The sequence below is a fragment of the Calliphora vicina genome, chromosome 5, assembly GCF_958450345.1.
Source record: "Calliphora vicina chromosome 5, idCalVici1.1, whole genome shotgun sequence".
Classification (NCBI taxonomy): domain Eukaryota; kingdom Metazoa; phylum Arthropoda; class Insecta; order Diptera; family Calliphoridae; genus Calliphora; species Calliphora vicina.
This window is the reverse complement of record NC_088784.1, coordinates 89751843-89770038: the sequence shown is the minus strand read 5'-3', so window position 1 is coordinate 89770038 and position 18196 is coordinate 89751843. Positions and strand designations below refer to the sequence as shown.

At 29.5% G+C, this 18196-nt stretch overlaps 2 protein-coding genes across 2 annotated transcripts in view; one reads left to right on the top strand and one right to left on the bottom strand.

The window, feature by feature from the left end:
* Positions 1 to 18196, bottom strand: part of LOC135961857 (gastrula zinc finger protein XlCGF7.1) — a 175550-nt gene that overhangs the window by 61390 nt on the left and 95964 nt on the right. The window lies entirely within an intron of this gene.
* The window catches only part of Dh44-R1 (Diuretic hormone 44 receptor 1), a 37637-nt gene that overhangs the window by 11578 nt on the left and 7863 nt on the right, over positions 1 to 18196 (top strand). Inside the window, exons 3-6 of the mRNA XM_065512954.1 lie at positions 7649 to 7742; positions 12529 to 12622; positions 17152 to 17232; positions 18046 to 18119. Of these exons, the coding sequence (XP_065369026.1) occupies positions 7649 to 7742; positions 12529 to 12622; positions 17152 to 17232; positions 18046 to 18119 (343 nt within the window). The remainder of the gene's footprint in view (positions 1 to 7648; positions 7743 to 12528; positions 12623 to 17151; positions 17233 to 18045; positions 18120 to 18196) is intronic.

Here is an 18196-nt window from a genome sequence, read left to right as displayed (position 1 = left end):
TGTATGTAACTTTTCAACCACTTATCCAGTTTTTCAACATTGGTATCGTAGTAATGCTAATGTACCCTAGTTTCAATATATTTCCTTAAAAATCCTTTTCTGTTAAAGACAGCATCATTAAATTTTTCTTGAAGATAGGATATCTAAAAAAATTAATTTTCTATCTTCAAGGATTTCCCTCAAAAAAGCCATTGTTAGATTAACAACACACATACAATTCAAAAAGGATATCTCGAAATAATAAATATTTTGTATAAATTTCTTAATATTTTGAAGAATATTTAAAAACCTTCAAGTATATTTTTAGGCATAGCTTTGTGATTAGTTGTCCGATTTTTATAAACTTATAACCATATTAATAATTTTTAAATTTAGTAAAGGTTTATGAAGCAAAATTTCCATACTCAATTTTTTTTATAAACTTTTGATAAATTTCTTTACAAACGACATCTTAATTACTTCCAAATGCTGATACAATTTTTTACTTTTGTGAAATAACATCATAAATATCTGATCTAATGATTTTACTAGTTTTTAAAAATTCAAAATATTAAATTTTATTTCTTAAATTATAATAGCACTGTCCAACATATTGAGACTTCTTGATTGGAACAGAATAGCGATCCTATGATTATGAAAGAGCATGTTGAGTAGCTCATTTTTGTAGAATAAACTTATAGTCTAGCTGGTATGAATTTTTTTTAACAGTGTGTCAAAGTTTTTATTTTATGATCGAAGGGAGCATTATACTAACTGATAAAAATGTTGTAAGTTAATGTCCGAGAGAATTCTTATTGTCAGAGTTATATGGTGGAATTGTATGGGGATGATTTTTGAAGATCTTAAACCCCAATCTCCTCTCTTTAGGGGTAAATTTGATCTCTTTTTCGAGAAAATAAAAAAAGTCCTTTCAAAAACGACATTTCAGGATTGAAATATTCCACGAAAATTTTTGCCGGAAAAGTTTTAAGTGGGGATCACCAAAAACAAAAATTCATTTATGATCCGAATGGGAAAAATCCATTTATGATCCGAATGAGCTTAAATTTTAAACGTAAATGGACCTCGAGAAGATCTACAAAAAAACCATACAGATGTAAGTTATCTCTTTTTGTTCAAGAGATATTTAGGTTTATTTATTATTTTTTATTTTGCTCGATTTTTTTAGTTTTTTAGACATGGAGATATTCTCAAGAACTATTTACATTTTAAATTTCCGCTCATTCGGATCATAAATGTATTTTTGACGACCTTTTTAAAAAAAGTCAAATTGTTCTCTAAAGAGAGGAGATAGAGGGTTAAGATCTTCCACAAAAATGGTCCCCATATAATTCCACAATATAATTCTGACAATAAGAATTCTCTCAGTCATTAACTTACTAAATTTTTATACCCTACACCACCATAGTGGGAGAGTATTATGCGTTTGTACAGATGTTTGTAACGCCCAAAAGTATTAGTCTAACACTCACCTTAAAGTATACCGATCTAAGTCGATTAAACGATGTCCGTCCGTCCGTTGTCTGGCTGGCTGGCTGGCTGGCTGTCCATGTAAACCTTGTGCGCAGAGTGCAGATCGCAATTTTGAAAATATTTCGATCAAATTTGGTACATATTATTTTTACGGCCCAAGGACCAAGCCTATTGAAACTGGCTGAAATCGGTCCATTATTTCACCTAGCCCCCATACAAATGTCCTTCCGAAATTGGACTTTATCGGTCATAAATGTTTAATTAATAATTGTATCTCCACAAATTACGCCCCAAATAAGTTTTATATATACAGAATTCATGTCACCTAATTTTGTTACGATCGGTCCATAATTAGTCATAGCTCCCATATAGACCCGCTTCCGAAAATCACTTTAACGTGCATAAATCGCTTAAAAATATTGGTATACTCACAAAATTAAACATAGTAAACTTTCATATATACATAAATCGCACGACCTAATTTCATGGTGATCGGTCCATAATTGGTCATAGCCCCCATATAAGGCCCACTTCCGAAAATCACTCAAAAATATAAATTATTGAAATTTTAAACGAAAAATTTTTTTGCTCTTTTACTTAGTGTAGGGTGTTATATGGTCGGGCTTGACCGACCATACTTTCTTACTTGTTTTAATTTAGTATAATACTCCCTCGATCAAAAAATTAAAACATTGAACCACTGTAAAAAACAAAACTAAGAACAGCTAGACTATAAGTTTATTGTTCAAATTATATACTCAACATGCCCTTTCATGCTATTCTGTTCCAAAAATGCTGTCGGACAGTGTTCTTATAAGACTATTATGAATGTTCAAGTCAAACCTTATCGACAGAGTATTTGTGGAAAATTTCAGATAGCTGGTTAGCTAGATACTTTCATTTGGTCCATATCGTGTTTTAAAAAGACAGACAGACGGACGGACATAGCTAGATCACTTTAAAATCTTATCACGAAATCAAACATGTCCTAGGATAACTTTCCTTTGTTCTTTAATTATTTTTAAGAAGAACTCAATACCATTCCACAGGCCGAATTTCTGGACAGTTGGCTGGATTTGCCTCCCGTGGTACAAAATTTACATTATTGTTTGAATACCACTGAAGGGCCTTTTTTCCATATTGGCATGATGCCAAATTGTGCCACATATACGAAGGCAATCTGTGCTGTTTTAAGAAAGGTACAAGCAGTTTTTTTAGATACTCCTTAATATATATTTCTGTGTTTATCGTGCCTGATGTTACAAATGCTTGGCTACTTTGTCACAACTACAAATGGCTTGCCATCAGCCAAATAAAAATCTTGACCTGGAAGTTGTGAGAAGTCTACCAGTACATAAGTTTAAGCTTCAATTGCACAGCAGGTGTATTTAGTTACGCAATTTGACCTAAGTTTTTCGCTCGTTCTTTTGTTTCTAAGTTCTTTACTGCATTGCGATCTGTAACAAAGCATTAGCTTTGACTCTGATCATAAAATAACCTTACAAGCTGCTTTTCTGATAGCAGTATACGGTGCTGTTCGAAAGAGTTGTTTGACTTCTTTTGCTTTAACAATATCTGTTAGACATTTAGTTCTTCCTCATCCATGTTTGCTTTCAATCTTCAAGTTTTCCTAATACTCTTTAATAGCTTTTAAAGCAGTGCGACGGTGTACCCTCAGATCTTTTGCTATTTTTTTGAAAGTCCATATTGAATTTTTTTGAAAAATTTTAAATATTTGTTCACGTACTCCAATTTTCGGTGACTATTTTGACTGAAATAACAGTTGAAAATTAATGATTTGGAAAATATAATATCTGACATATTTTTAAAAGCTAAGGTGATTAAAAAAATAATAATTTATTGGACCAGGGATAAGTTTTGGGTGGAATAGTGTGTAAAAATTTATTTTAACTTACTCTTCATGTAAAAACTAAACTACAGCGAATTTCGCAATTCTAGCCATGGAAAACACATACAGTGTTAGAAAATATAATAGAAACGAGTGTTTTTTTTTCAAATTTTGTTTGTATATTAGTCAAGTTTTGCTAAAAAAAATGTATATTCAGTTTTGTTTATCAGACATACAACATAAGAAAAAACATAATTGTTCAATTCACAACTGACATTGTACAGTCGTATGAGTTGTAAGTCGTCTGAATGTACAATAGTCGTACAAATGTTGTTGATAATTTCTATATACAGTGACGGACAATACAATAGAATCACTACATATGAATTCGATTAAAGCGGTAAAACTACAAAATTTGATTTCAAAATTTAAAATTTGTTCATTATATATTAATGCTCATAACGTAAACAATAAATAGAAAAAAATAAAATAAAAAAATAACACATTCTTATGTTAAAAACGATGTCAAATCTAAAAGACTAAATAAAATATGCGACATTCAAATAGAATCAGTCTTAAAATGATTAAAAATAAAAAATCGTCATAAGAATTCGTAGTTTTCTTAATATTTTGTTGCATATCAATTATTTCTAACAGCATCAAATCTTTTGGGGATTGAATTTAATAAACTTTCGCATGTAGATCGGGAAATTGCCTTTTGTCTTTTACTATTTTCCATAGGATTTAAGTCTGGTTATTGAGACGGCCATTCCATAACATGAATTTTGTTATATAAAAACCATTTTTTGGCAAGACCTGACGTGTGCTTTGGGTCATTATCTTGCTGGAAGAGCCATTTTAAGGGCATATTCCATTCTGCATGTGGCTTTATAACATTCTCCAAAATATTTACATACAAGTGCTTATCCATACTTTCTTTAATCCAATAAATTGGACCAACGCAATACCAAGAAAAGCATCCCCATATAATAATATTTCCCCAACCATGTCTAAACGTTTTAGGTTTTTGCCATTTTTTGGACGTCTAACCCATGTCTTATCATCACTATCAATTAAATTAATGGTCGTTTCGTCCGTCCACTACACATTTTGCCACTTTTTTATATTTTCTGGCCCACACCAATCCTTATGATTGCTCCTGGTTTTATATGAAATATTGGTAGTGATTCTATTGCAATGTCCGTCACTGTAAATGTTTTATACAACACCTACAACATTTTTACATATGTTTTTCGAATGTATGAAAATTTAAGTGTTACCAAAAGTTCATAATTACACATAAACAAAAAAATTAAAATATTTTATTGCAAAATAACAGCCAAACGGTAACACTGAAATCAGTAAATTTATTTACTTTACCCTAGGTCTCCACGTAGAAATTTTTATTGCTAAGCTCAAGCAATAACGTCGGCTGAACAACAGCAGAGTGATTGCTGATTGCTTTAAGTGGAGAAAACCGTTCGTCACAAATACAAAATTTTCAACGCGAGAAGTTCTATGAAAAACTTTGGTGTATTTGGCTTATATTTTGTATTGCATGATTTTTTTCACTAATTTATTGTTTTTTTTTTAGTTTTGGTACATAAATAAATTAAATATGTATAAATTAATCGCACCGAATCATAGAAAGAAGAAATTTTACATTAATGACAACTAAACTGACAGCTTATTGCTTAGCAATAATTGCTCAGGCAATCAGTAGAGCAATCATTGCGCAATGGATTGCTATATATGGCAATTTGCGGTCTACACTCGCAAATTTCATTGACGCAATCAAATTTGACAATTGCAGCAATAAATATTGCTACGTGGAGACCTAGGGTTATGATAAACGATAATTTGTTTTAAATATTTGTCAATTGTTTCCATTTTTTACACAATGCACACATTAGTTCGCTTTCATTATTAATTTTGTTTTCATCTTCGTTTGGAATTGTCAAGGCTTGGCAGGGTAAGCTTACGACTTGGCGAAATTTGTGTTCACAACGACAATAGTTGTAACATACAACGTACAACATACAACTAGGTTGTGAATTGGACAAATAATTCTTCTTTTCATTTATATTTAAATACATTATATGACCAACAATATGAACAGTCAATATTTTTACTGGAAAAAATAATAAAAACCCGTAAAAGGATTCAATTTTTAGAGGCACATCTTTATATTCTTTTTTAAAAAATTTTTCTATTTTATAATTTTGTTGCTATACCTTTGTTTTTGTTCTTGTGGGTTTAGGTCCAGTGATTACGAAGCCCATTCCATTCCAAGAGGTACTTTGTTGACAGCAAACCAGTCCTTTGCCAATTTTGAGGAGTGCTTCAGATCATTGTCCTGCTGAAACTCCCATCTCAAGGGCATCTCTTCCTCAGCAAATGGACGCAATATGCTTTGCAATATATTTACGTAGTCCTGCACGCAGAGAAGAAATATAATTGGGCATGGTTACTGTAACCATTTCAATATTGTTACAAGTTTTTTAACTATATTATAGTCACAGTAACTATTTGCATGATTGTGGTAACCATAATATGGTTAATTTACGATTCACATGATTGGTTACAGTAAACAAATATATGTTTCATATTATGTTGCTCTCGGCTTAAGGCTTATCATAATCTGAGAACAACATATTATGATAAAATTATTCATCATAAATATGGTTGCCACAAACAGACATATGTTTACTGTAATCATATATATGGTTGATACAATCATGTGAATCATAAATTATTACCATATTATGGTTACCACAATCATGTAAATAGTTACTGTGACTATAATATTGTTAAAAATCTTGTAACACTATTTAAATGGTTACAGTAACCATGCCCAATTATATTTTTTCTCTGCGTGTAGATGCATATTTCGTTCTTTATCCAATATACTGGACACCAGAAGAAGAGAAACACTCCCATATCATGATGAATCCACTGCCGTATTTTACGGTCGTCTTGGTGTGTGATCAGACGAAACAAAGGATAAATTTGTTTGGATCCGATGGACAACATTATGCTAGGCGCCCAGGCAATAAGACATATGATCCAAAACGCACCAAGAAGACCGTAAAAATGCGGTGGATATCAAACATTATCGGTTAAAAAATAAATTTTTTTGATCAAACAATTTTATTTTTGTGCCAAAACAATTTTTTTTATGAAAATTTAGTTTTGTAATTCTATGATAAATTTAAAAATTGTTTATAAATATACGCTATACATATTCTTTAAATATTTTTTTTTACATACAAAAAAAACATTGGAATTGTTATGATTCTAATAAAGAAAAACAAAACAAAATTGATTTTCTACTGATAAATTTTACGGCTTATCATTCATCTGGCGCCTATCGTCTAATACTGATAAATATACAAATGATTTTTAGCTAAAGGATTTTATCTATTCTCTGTTATTATAGCAATTTTGTTAAGTTATCATTTCCCATTACAGTTTGCCAAGGCATACATATTTACTTAAGAGATTTTTTCGCTTTATCATACCGTATATATTTAAATATCAAATTTGTTATTTAAATATTTGTTCCCGCAGAAAAAGCAAATATTTAATATTTAATATTACTCATATTTCTCCACTTCCTAGTAAATAATAATTGGGGCTTAAAGATTTCCTTCCTTATGAAATCAAACTCATTTATGAATTGAGCATTCGTTTTTATGTTGTAATCTGCAAGAGAAGCAGCCCCCACAGTTAATACTGAAGTATGTAGTACTTCAGTATTAACTGTGGGGGTTTTTCGTTTATGACATCACAAGATTTTTCCATTTTTCTTTAATATTAAAGTAATTTGCTGCTTTTTTTTGTTTGGATATATATGCAGGAGTAGATGTGTGTATAAATATGATTAAGATTGTTATAATTAAATAATTTTTCTTAGCTTTTTTCATGTTTTAATATTCATTTTCTTTTTCTTTTATATTTCGGCTTTTTGATGACTTAAACAATTCAACAACGAAAACAACAATGAAACAATAACAAAAACATTTCTAATTTTGTTTACATCATTACAACAAACAACCATGTAATTCATGGGAAAATAAACAACTAAAACAATAACGTTCTCTTACTCTCTCACGCTCACTACTACTCCAATCTAAACAACAACATGGATTTTCTTTATGATGGAAAAATAACATCACACACTCAATATGCCCACATTAAATTTTATTATAACGGTTACTCCGTGAATGGTGGCTGGTGTATGATTGTGTGTTTGTGTATTAAAACTGTACTTGTGTATTTTATACCCGGCTGTATGTGTGTGTTTTGTGTGTGGGTTACCTTTAGGGAATTACGTTGTTTGCGCAATTCCATACATGCGAATTTATTTTTCACGTACATCATGTCAGCTTTACTATGGATACTAACACTCTCTGTACAGGTATGTAAATATTTTGTTCCTTTCATATTTATGTAAGTACTGTAATATAATGCAAAGCAGCAGTAATTTAAGAACGTATGAATATTTCGTTTCTTATTGTATGTGCAAGTAAGTATAAGTATGTAATAGGGTGACTTTAATTTTACACTTTTCGTATTTTTGATTGTTTTGCGCCATCTGAAAATTTTAGCAAATTCGGATAACTTTTAGAGGTTGCACATTTTATTTGAAGTTTCGATTTACAAAAATGTTAAAAATTAAGTGTTGAAAAAAATTCATTTAAAAACAAGTAAGGAAGTATGGTCGGTCAAGCCCGACCATATAATACCCTACACTAAGTAAAAGCGCAAATACATTTTTCTTTTAAAATTTCAATAATTTATATTTTTGAGTGATTTTCGGAAGTTGGCCTTATATGGGGGCTATGACCAATTATGGACCGATCACCATGAAATTAGGTCGTGTGATTTATATCTATATTAAAGTTAACTATGTTGAATTTTGTGTGTATATCAACATTTTTAAGCGATTTATGCACGTTAAAGCGATTTTCGGAAGCGGGTCTATATGGGAGCTATGACTAATTATGGACCGATCGTAACAAACTTTGGTGACATGAATTTTGTGTATATAAAACTTATTTGGAGCAGAATTTGTGGAGATACATATATAAATTAAACATTTATGACCGATAAAGTCCAATTTCGGGAGGACATTTGTATGGGGGCTAGGTGAAATAATGGAACAATTTCAGACATTTTCAATAGGCTTGGTCCTTGAGCCGAAAAAATAATATGTACCAAATTTCATCGAAATATTTTCAAAATTGCGTACTCTGCGCACAAAGTTTACATGGACAGCCAGCCAGCCGACCAGACGGACATCGTTTAATCGACTCAGAAAGTGATTCTAAGTCGATCGGTATACTTTAAGGTGGGTGTTAGACTAATATTTTTGGGCGTTACAAACATCTGCACAAACGCATTATACCCTCCCCACTATGGTGGTGTAGGGTATAAAAATGTTGTTTTCATTTACCCATAGAAGTAAAAAATAAATAAGATTTCATGCATTACTCAAATGCCAGATTTTTATTTTCAACATTTAATAAAACGAAATTCGTTTTTGGTCTGTATTTAATTTTCCCATAAATGTTTATATATAAACTATAAAGAATTTCTTACATCTAGAGGACATTATAGTTTGTTACCAAAAAAGACACCAAATTTTAATACTATTCGAACCAACTTATTACATTTGTATTCAAAAAATTATATATATATCGATGGCTTAATATAAAAAGGTCGTATCTCAACTTTTAGTTACTTTACAGGACAAGGAAAAAACTCAATAATATCAGAAAGTGAAATTGAAAAAAAAACAACTAAAAATTTGTAATATATCAAAACATATTTTTAGAAAAGTAGTTTGTTTTAATATAAACCAAAAAATATGCATTCAACTTTAAATGAGTTAGGGGTTTTTCTTTTAAACTATTTTTTTAAATGTCAACATAGGAAACTGAATTTTTTAAGGGGTCTCTTTGAGTTCTGTCTACCAGAATATGTAAAAAACCCGACTTTGTAAAAAAACGAGATACGACCTTTCTGTATTAAGCCATCGATATATAGAAAAATTTTTGTTTTTCTTTTTTATTAAAATTTTTGATATTTATCATAAAAATTGTAAATTATTTATAAACTTTATCATAGCAAGAACAAAATATATGAACAAAAATTGAAATAATTTATTTGAAAGGTATACAATAGTTTTGTGATATGTTGTAATTACAGTTTTTCTTTTCTCGCACTTTTTCATTTACCGGGAAGTCAGGATTAATTTTGAAATTTCCCGGGATCCCGGGAATTCCCGCCTAGAACAAATTATTAAATTTTAAGAATGTAAACTTCGTAAAAAATATAAAAGATGTCTTTGGTTTTATAATGTAATTGGATACAAATAAAAAAATCCAACAAAAATTAAATATAAAGAGTTAAACTGACTCAATTTCTAATTTTGGTTATATACAAACCTGTCACCATTTAATAAAATGTTTTGCTTATTAAATCAAAAATTGAGTAAAGATGTTAATTAAAACTTAAAGAAAACCCATTCCAAAAATTTTCGCTTTACTCTTTGTGAAAAACCTAAATACTAAACTAATTCCACTTTCGATCGGAATACAATTAAGTCACAGCCCTGAACATTCACGAGTTTTTGGAATAATTTGAATAACGAACTTGTTATTGGTCTATTTGGGTTAAATCTTATTTGTTGTATGAATCTTCTATATTTGTTTTGGAGCTTTAAGCATCCTTTAGATAATGTCACGTCCAAAAAACATCACACAAAACTAACAAATATAATTCCCGGGAATTCTCGTGCAATTTCCCGGGATTTCGGGATTGAAAATTTTGCGGAATTCCCGTTAAAAACTCTAGTTGTAATATATTCTCTTTAACGGTAATAAATATCTTAAATATGCTCGTATCGAAATAAAATGACAGGATCTTTATTATATATAGATTAAATCATTTATTGTTTATGTCCAATTTCATGACGATATTAATTATTATAAGACAATTATGAACATTCAAGACATTTTCTGAGGGGGCCTTGTATGGGGACTAGGGACAAATGTTATCCGATTTTCGCCAAACTTTACAGTATAATTTTAGAGTACTTAAAACAAACTTTTTTAAAATTTAATCAGGATTGCTGCGTAATCAACAGATTTTTATTTATGACTGTTCAAACAGTATGGGGGCTATGGGAAATCATGGATCTATATTTCCCATATTCAATAGCCAACAAACCTTGTCAACAGAGAGTATTTGTGGAAAATTTCCTTTCGTTTGGGTCCTATCCGTCCTGACAGACAGACAGACAGACAGGCCGGACATAGCTAGATCGTGTTAGAATCATATAAGAACCCCGAATATATATTTATACTTAGTCAATTCATATTAGATGCATATATTTGGAAATAGAAATTGAACAAACAAAAATTTATTTTAAAAAAAATAAAGAATAAAAACTTTTCCGCATATTCAGGGCGAACCAGTTGCATTCGGTACAGGTTCCCTGTGATGGTCTGGTCAGTTTTCAGTAGCTCATAATAGATATGAACTTTTTGCTCCCACCAATTACCTTAACTTTATGGATATTTTTCTCTGTTGTCGATTCAGCTGGTTGACCGGGTTTTACATACGATCTCTTAAGCTTCGGGTAATTGTAATTGATCCATTTTTCATCGCAAGTAATGATTCGGTGCAAAAATGATTTTCTTTTGTAGCGTTCAAACATCATTTCGCACATGCAAAATCGTGTTTCAAGGTCTCTTGGCTTCAATTCGTATGGTAATTAATTTCCCTCGAAAACGTTTTCAAATTGCTGCTTGTGTAGCTCCCAATGACTTTGCTAGCTCTTTTTGAGTTTTACAATATTCTTCATGGATCAATTCTTGGTCTTCAGTCTTTTTTTGCAGGCCTGGGTGATCTTTGTCTTCAGTTTCAAAATCACCACCTCTGACCATACAAACCATATCTCGCATATTGAAACCGATGAAAACTTTCGCCATAAGCTCTGGTGAGCAAACGGTGTACTTCAGCGGCACTTTTTTCAAATTAAAGAATCAAAACTTCCAGCATATGACGCTTTTTTGGCTCAAAATTCGACATTTTCGAAAAAAACTTTGTTTAATAACTAAGAGAGAATAATTGACATATATGTACCCTTAAAAAGTTATAAGTTATTAAAAACAAAAACCGCGTTCAAATAATACCCATCTATTGTAAATCCCACATTTTTAAGTCATACACCCATACATTATTTGAAAATATTACTACTTTGATTTAAATAAAATGTACAATCTCTGAATATTATCCAATTTGGCCTCAATTTTCAGCATTTGGTTATTACATGACTTAGATTAAAATCTAAAATAAGCGTCAGCCTAATACATATGTAAGTTAGTGTAAGTATGTATGCATACATAAATAATTTTTATGATTTCCAAAAACTCCATGCACTCAATATTTTCCGTGAAAAGGAGAGATAAAGATTTTGTTCATATTAAATATTCAGGCATAACAACTAGATCAAATAAGTATAGGAAGTTATAAAAGCAAAGGCAAAGTAAATTTAACTGGTAGAGAGATATTTGAAGACATTTAATTAAATATTAAAATGTATAAAATTCTATACTAAAGGCAACTTTTTTTGACACATGTCATTCATTAGATTGGAATGTAAAGTTACTCTTTTTGACTTTTTAAACCCTACACTACTAAAGAGGAGGGTGTATTAGGTTTTGATGATGTTTAGAACGGCTTCAAGTAAACCAATCGACTCAAAAAGCGTTTTGAAGATAAAACATGCACCTATCATGTGTACTTTATGATTTAATAAATAAATTGTTGATGCCAAAAAACTGAGTTTTCAAATCTAGTCTGGAACACCATTTAAAAGGGCTAGGAGAATTCATGGACCGATTTAAAATTTAAGGTTTCGACATTGCGCCTATGTAGGACCATTATAAACATAAAATATGTAGGATATAAATGTTAAATAATTTACCATTGTTGCTGTTAACATAACCTTTCAAATATAAGAATTTTAACAGTTTTCCATTGTATTTAGGTAACAATGTAAATTTTAAATGTCAACAGCTTGAATTTCAAATAAGTTTTCATTTTAGCAAACAAATTTTTTTATATTTAAAACATGAATTTTTAACATCTGGCTTATTTTGTTTGTTTCTTTTTTTTAAACAAAATTTCCTTAGATTTCAACACACACCAGTATTGGAGGATGTATTGTCCTGGTAACATTGTTTCATTTTTTCACCTTAACAAATTTCTTTTGGATGCTGGTTGAAGGTAAGTTTACCATTATATATTATTCTATACTTTTACACTCAACTCAACTACAAAATTTTTGTAGTGCTTGAAGACAGTAGCGACTTTTAAGTATCAATAAAAAACCTTTTTTAAGTTTTGAGGATATTAAGACTTGTAGAACACACAAAAATGTTAAAGTACTAAAATGGTTTTTGTATTATTGTTGCTGGCTGGTTGGTGTGTTGCTACTTTTCGTTGGTTATTATCACGTTGTACTCGTATTGCGGTTGTAAATAACTTTTGGCTTAAAATAGTTTATGATTTTTTTTTTTTGGTTTTTATGTTGAAGAAAAGTTTTTTATAACCTTATAAGTGCAAAACAAGTCATAAAAAAAATTCTATAACATGAAAATGTTTTGAATTTTTAAAATATTTTTGTGCATGTGGTTTAAAATCTTTTTGGATGAGAAAACATAGAATCAATTATTAAATATTAAATTAAAGTTTTAGGGGTTTTATTTAAGAATCGGAAATAATTCTGGTGGTGTTATTAAGGAACACAACATTGTTGCAAATGTTTGTAAAGATTAAATAATACAATTTTAAACAAGGTTCATATTTAGTATGTGGTAATGTCTACGTAGCAAGTATGTATTTTGGGTGGACCCAAAAAAATGTATTGCACGAGAATAGGCATGAATAAGCCGGGCACTCCGCATGACTTCTCGGTTGAGGCGATTGTGCAACTGTTTTGGTGCGCCTTCTGCGGTCTTAGAATCGTATGAGGACCCTGAATATACATATATACTTTTGTGGGTCTGTGATAAATATTTTGATATATTACAAACACCCCATCTTTATTGAAAGTAGGTATAACTAGTATAACACCATTGTGAGGTTTCAACAAATTTAACTCAGCAAACCTTAACCAAATCCAGCAACATGTTCAACAAAAGCAACGAGACGTGTCTTTATGATGGAAATAAAATAATTCCCAGAAAAAGAATCAATGATTAACAAGTAAGAGAGCTACATTCCGCTGTGCCGAATCTTATATACCCTTCACCAAATAATACTTCAAATCACAAATTTTAAACAAAATTTATTTTATTTTTCCAAAGTTGTTTTTTTTTAATTTTTTGTAAAAAAAATTTTTTCGAATTGTTATTTTAAATTTTTTTTTAAATTTAAATTTGAAAAAAAAATTTTTTTTGGTGATAAAAAAAATCGGATTTAAAAAATATTTTTTCCGATTTTGATCCATTGTAGGCCCAACTTACTAAGGTCTTATATACGTTGAAATAAAATAGTTCCCAGAAAAAGAATAAATGATTAACAAGTAAGAGAGCTATATTCGGCTGTGCCGAATTTTATATACCCTTCACCAAATTATACTTCAAAATACAAATTTTAAATATTTTTAGGTAAACAAATTTTATTTTATTTTTCCAAAGTTATTTTTTTTCATTTTTTGGAAATTTTTTTTTTCGAATTGTTATTTTTATTTAAATTTTGTTTAAAAGTTGATTTTTTTTTTAACTTTGAAAAAAAAAATGTTTGGTCTTTTAAATTTTTTTTTTTGGTAAAAAAAATTCAGGTTAAAAAAATATTTTTTCCGATTTTGACCTATTGTAGGTCCAACTTACCAAGATTTATATACGTCGTTGCAAAGGTCTTTGAGATATGTATCATTAGATATCCATATTGTCTTTATTGTTACGTTTTAACCTTTTCAAAACGTTGGTTTATTTTCTTTAAATAATCCGGATACTTTTGATTGCAAATAAAAGCCGTTTAGTAGTTTGAAAATTGTAACAACTCTTTATTTATTTAAAACTAGTAGATCGCCCCGGCTTCGCCCGTTAGCTTTTACTATTGTTTGTTCTTCAAATTTTTTCCAACCCATGTACATCAGCCTGTTCTTATTTATTTGCAAATAAAATATCTAAATTTGTACTGCATAATTTAGGGAGCTTTTTTATTACAGTTGACTGGACTCACAAAAAAAAAGAATTTCCGAGTTTTACCCGGAATTTTTGAATTTTTTTTTCTTTACAAACTATCTCCTTAAAATTTCGAATCGAATAAAAAACAAGTAAGAAAGTATGATCGGTCAAGCCCGACCATATAATACCCTACACTAAGTAAAAGAGCAAAAACATTTTTCTTTTAAAATTTCAATAATTTATATTTTTGAGTGATTTTCGGAAGTGGGCCTTATATGGGGGCTATGACCAATTATGGACCGAAATTAGGTCGTGTGATTTATATCTATATTAAACGTAACTATGTTGAATTTTGTGTGTATACCAACATTTTTAAGCGATTTATGCACGTTAAAGTGATTTTCGGAAGCGGGTCTATATGGGAGCTATGACTAATTATAGACCGATCGTAACAAAATTTGGTAAGATGAATTTTGTGTATATAAAACTTATTTGGAGCGGAATTTGTGGAGATACATATATAAATTAAACATTTATGACCGATAAAGTCCAATTTCGGGAGGACATTTGTATGGGGGCTAGGTGAAATAATGGATCGATTTCAGCCAGTTTCAATAGGCTTGATCCTTGAACCAAAAAAATAATATGCACAAAATGTCATCGAAATATCTTCAAATTTGCTACCTGTACTCTGCGCACAAGGTTTTCATGGACAGCCAGCCAGCCGACCAAAAGGACGGACGGATATCGTTTAATCGACTCAGAAAGTGATTCTAAGTCGATCGGTATACTTTAAGGTGGGACTAATATTTTTGGGCGTTACAAACATGTACACAAACGCATAATACCCTCCCACTATGGTGGTGTAGGGTATAAAAAACCGTTTTCAGTGATGTTCGTCGACTTATCGACCTGTAGCTCTGTCCGTTTTTGTCCGACTTTAAATTGTTTAAGGGTTTGGAAAGAAAACTGATTACGCTTCGAAAAGACGTTCGTTTTTTGATACATTTGAAAGATATAAGTATTGGTTTTGTTAAGAATATCTAAATGATAAACAAAATTTATCAACTTTTTTGATTTTAGTCGCTTTTTATTGATTATTTTGATATGAAGGTTTATAAAACTTTATACCGACATATATTGGAAATTTAGTTCTTAATAAAACATGGTTTTAATTATTAAAATCGGATTACAATTGTAAAAGTTATTCAACTTTTAATTAAAACCATTTTTAGTATTTTCTCCCCCAGTGCATATGAATAAAAAAAACAAAAAACTGTAAAAAAAAATATTTGTAAAATTTTGAATTTACAAGGTAAATTTTTTCGAATTTTTTTCAAAAAAGTTTAATAACTTTTGCAAATCTAAACCGATTTTAACAAGTAATATCTCATTTTTTTCCCACATAAAGTTGTCTTTAAAACACTGTGCAAAAAAGAATAGGTTTTTATAGAAACAAAATTAAATTAACTATTGTTGAATTTGAAAAATTATGAAAAAATAAAGCCAAACTTTTTATAAAAACTTACGCAATTTTTTCGATCTACATTTTATGTATACATTTTATGAAAGCTTAATTCTTTGTTTATCCATAATTGTTTACAATTTTGAAATCGGTCTAAAAATGTGTGAGTTAGAGGTACTAAAGTACTACGACCTACCCTAAAACCGTTTTTTCAAAATATCTCAAAAAAAACATTTGAAAGCGTTTTTAGTATGTCCTCACTTAGGCCTACAACAAGGTCGCTTTTCAAGTTCTGACAAAAAGTGTCATTTTGTAGCAGAGTGATATTTTTAGGTAAACAAAATTAATTTTATTTTTCCAACGTTGTTTTTTTTCATTTTTTGTAAACAAATTTTTTTCGAATTGTTATTTTAAATTTAAAATTTTTTTTTTTAAATTCTAATATTTTTTTTAAATACATTTTTTTTTTTTAAATTTTAATTTTTTTTTAAATTTTAAAAAAAAATTTTTTGGTCAATTAATTTTTTTTTGGTGAAAAAAAAAAATTTGGGTTAAAAAATATTTTTTCCGGTTTTGACCCATTGTAAGTCCAACTTACTAAGGTCTTATATACGTCGCTGCAAAGGTCTTAGAAATATCTATCATTAGATATCCATATTGTCTATATTAATGACTTGCCCTGGTTTTTTTTCCTCATATCTCAGCCATTTGTGTACCGAGATTGCTGATTTTAAATAGGAAAATTCTCGAAAGCATGTTTGACAGAATTATTGAAGATTTGGATCCCGAAGATATCTGGGGTCTTCAGAAAATTTATTTCAACAGACATATAGATGGACATGGATTAATCAACTCCGTTATCTATAAGGATCCAGAATATATTTACTTTATAGGATCGGAAATGAAAAATATAGAAATTACAAACTGAATGACAAACTTATATATACCCTTCTCACTAAGGTGAAGGATATAAAAATACACATATAAATACATTGTTGATCTTACAGCTTGACATTAAAAATACAAACAATAATATTAAAATACAATTCAATGCAATAATATTAAACAAAATCTTTTACTTTCCTTTTATTTTCTTGTTTGCAATTAAATAAATTACACCATATACATATTCTGCTGGTGACATCAAAAATAAAAAGGACTTTATCTGTATATATTGGTGGTGAAAACCTTTTCGGGTGATAATATAAGATTCAATGTTTATGCCTTGATTGGTTGGGGTAAGTATCAGCAAAAGTAATGAAGTATTTTATTACCAACATTATTTACATTATGTAGATATTGTGTAAAGAATTGAATTTTCTATAGTTATACAGTTCATCAACTGAAGTTATTATAAAAACACGATTTAATGAAATTTTTACATTATTAAAATTAGATTTTCTTTAAATAAAAAAAGTTCAACACTAAAAATCAGCATGGAAACTCTAGAATATACGGCTAGGGTAATCTAAACTTAACTTATAAAGAAAACATTTTACATTAAGAAAAATGCAGATTAATGATTGGCAAATTATCAGTGCATCATAATCGACACTTTTGCTCATCACTGTATAAATCTGCATTCTACACAAACCACAGATGAAAGGAAATAATGTAAAAATATAAATACAAATTTAATGAAGACCCAAAAATTAAAATAATAAGTAAAAAACATTAAGGTTGCTATTGCTACCACAATTAAGGGTCTACTTAATTATTTGTATGCTTTTAATTGCTTACATTAACAAATATACATACAAATAGAATAAGAGAAGAATAAAAACAAAACAACGACATAAATAATAAACTCTCTCTTGTTATTGCACAGTTGCTTTATTAAAAAATTCATCTCTATACAAAAACAACTGTATGGTGGGAGTAGGAGATATTTTGTTTTGTTTCTATCTCTCACTCTCAGTGTTTAAATTAACTGCTGTATTAACATCCTCATTAATTTTGTTGCTTTTTTTTAATACAATTGTAATTAATGAGATAAAATACAGAAATGTCTACATATAATGATAATAATGTTTTTTTTTTACATATTTTAGGTGGTCCTGCTGTTTTTGTTGTAATTTGGTCTATAGCCAAAGGACTGACAATGTCATATGCCACAATTGATCAGGTAGGTTAACAATAAATACAAGAATCACATTCATACATACTTTGATATATCAAAAGGAATATATGTTAACAACTCTT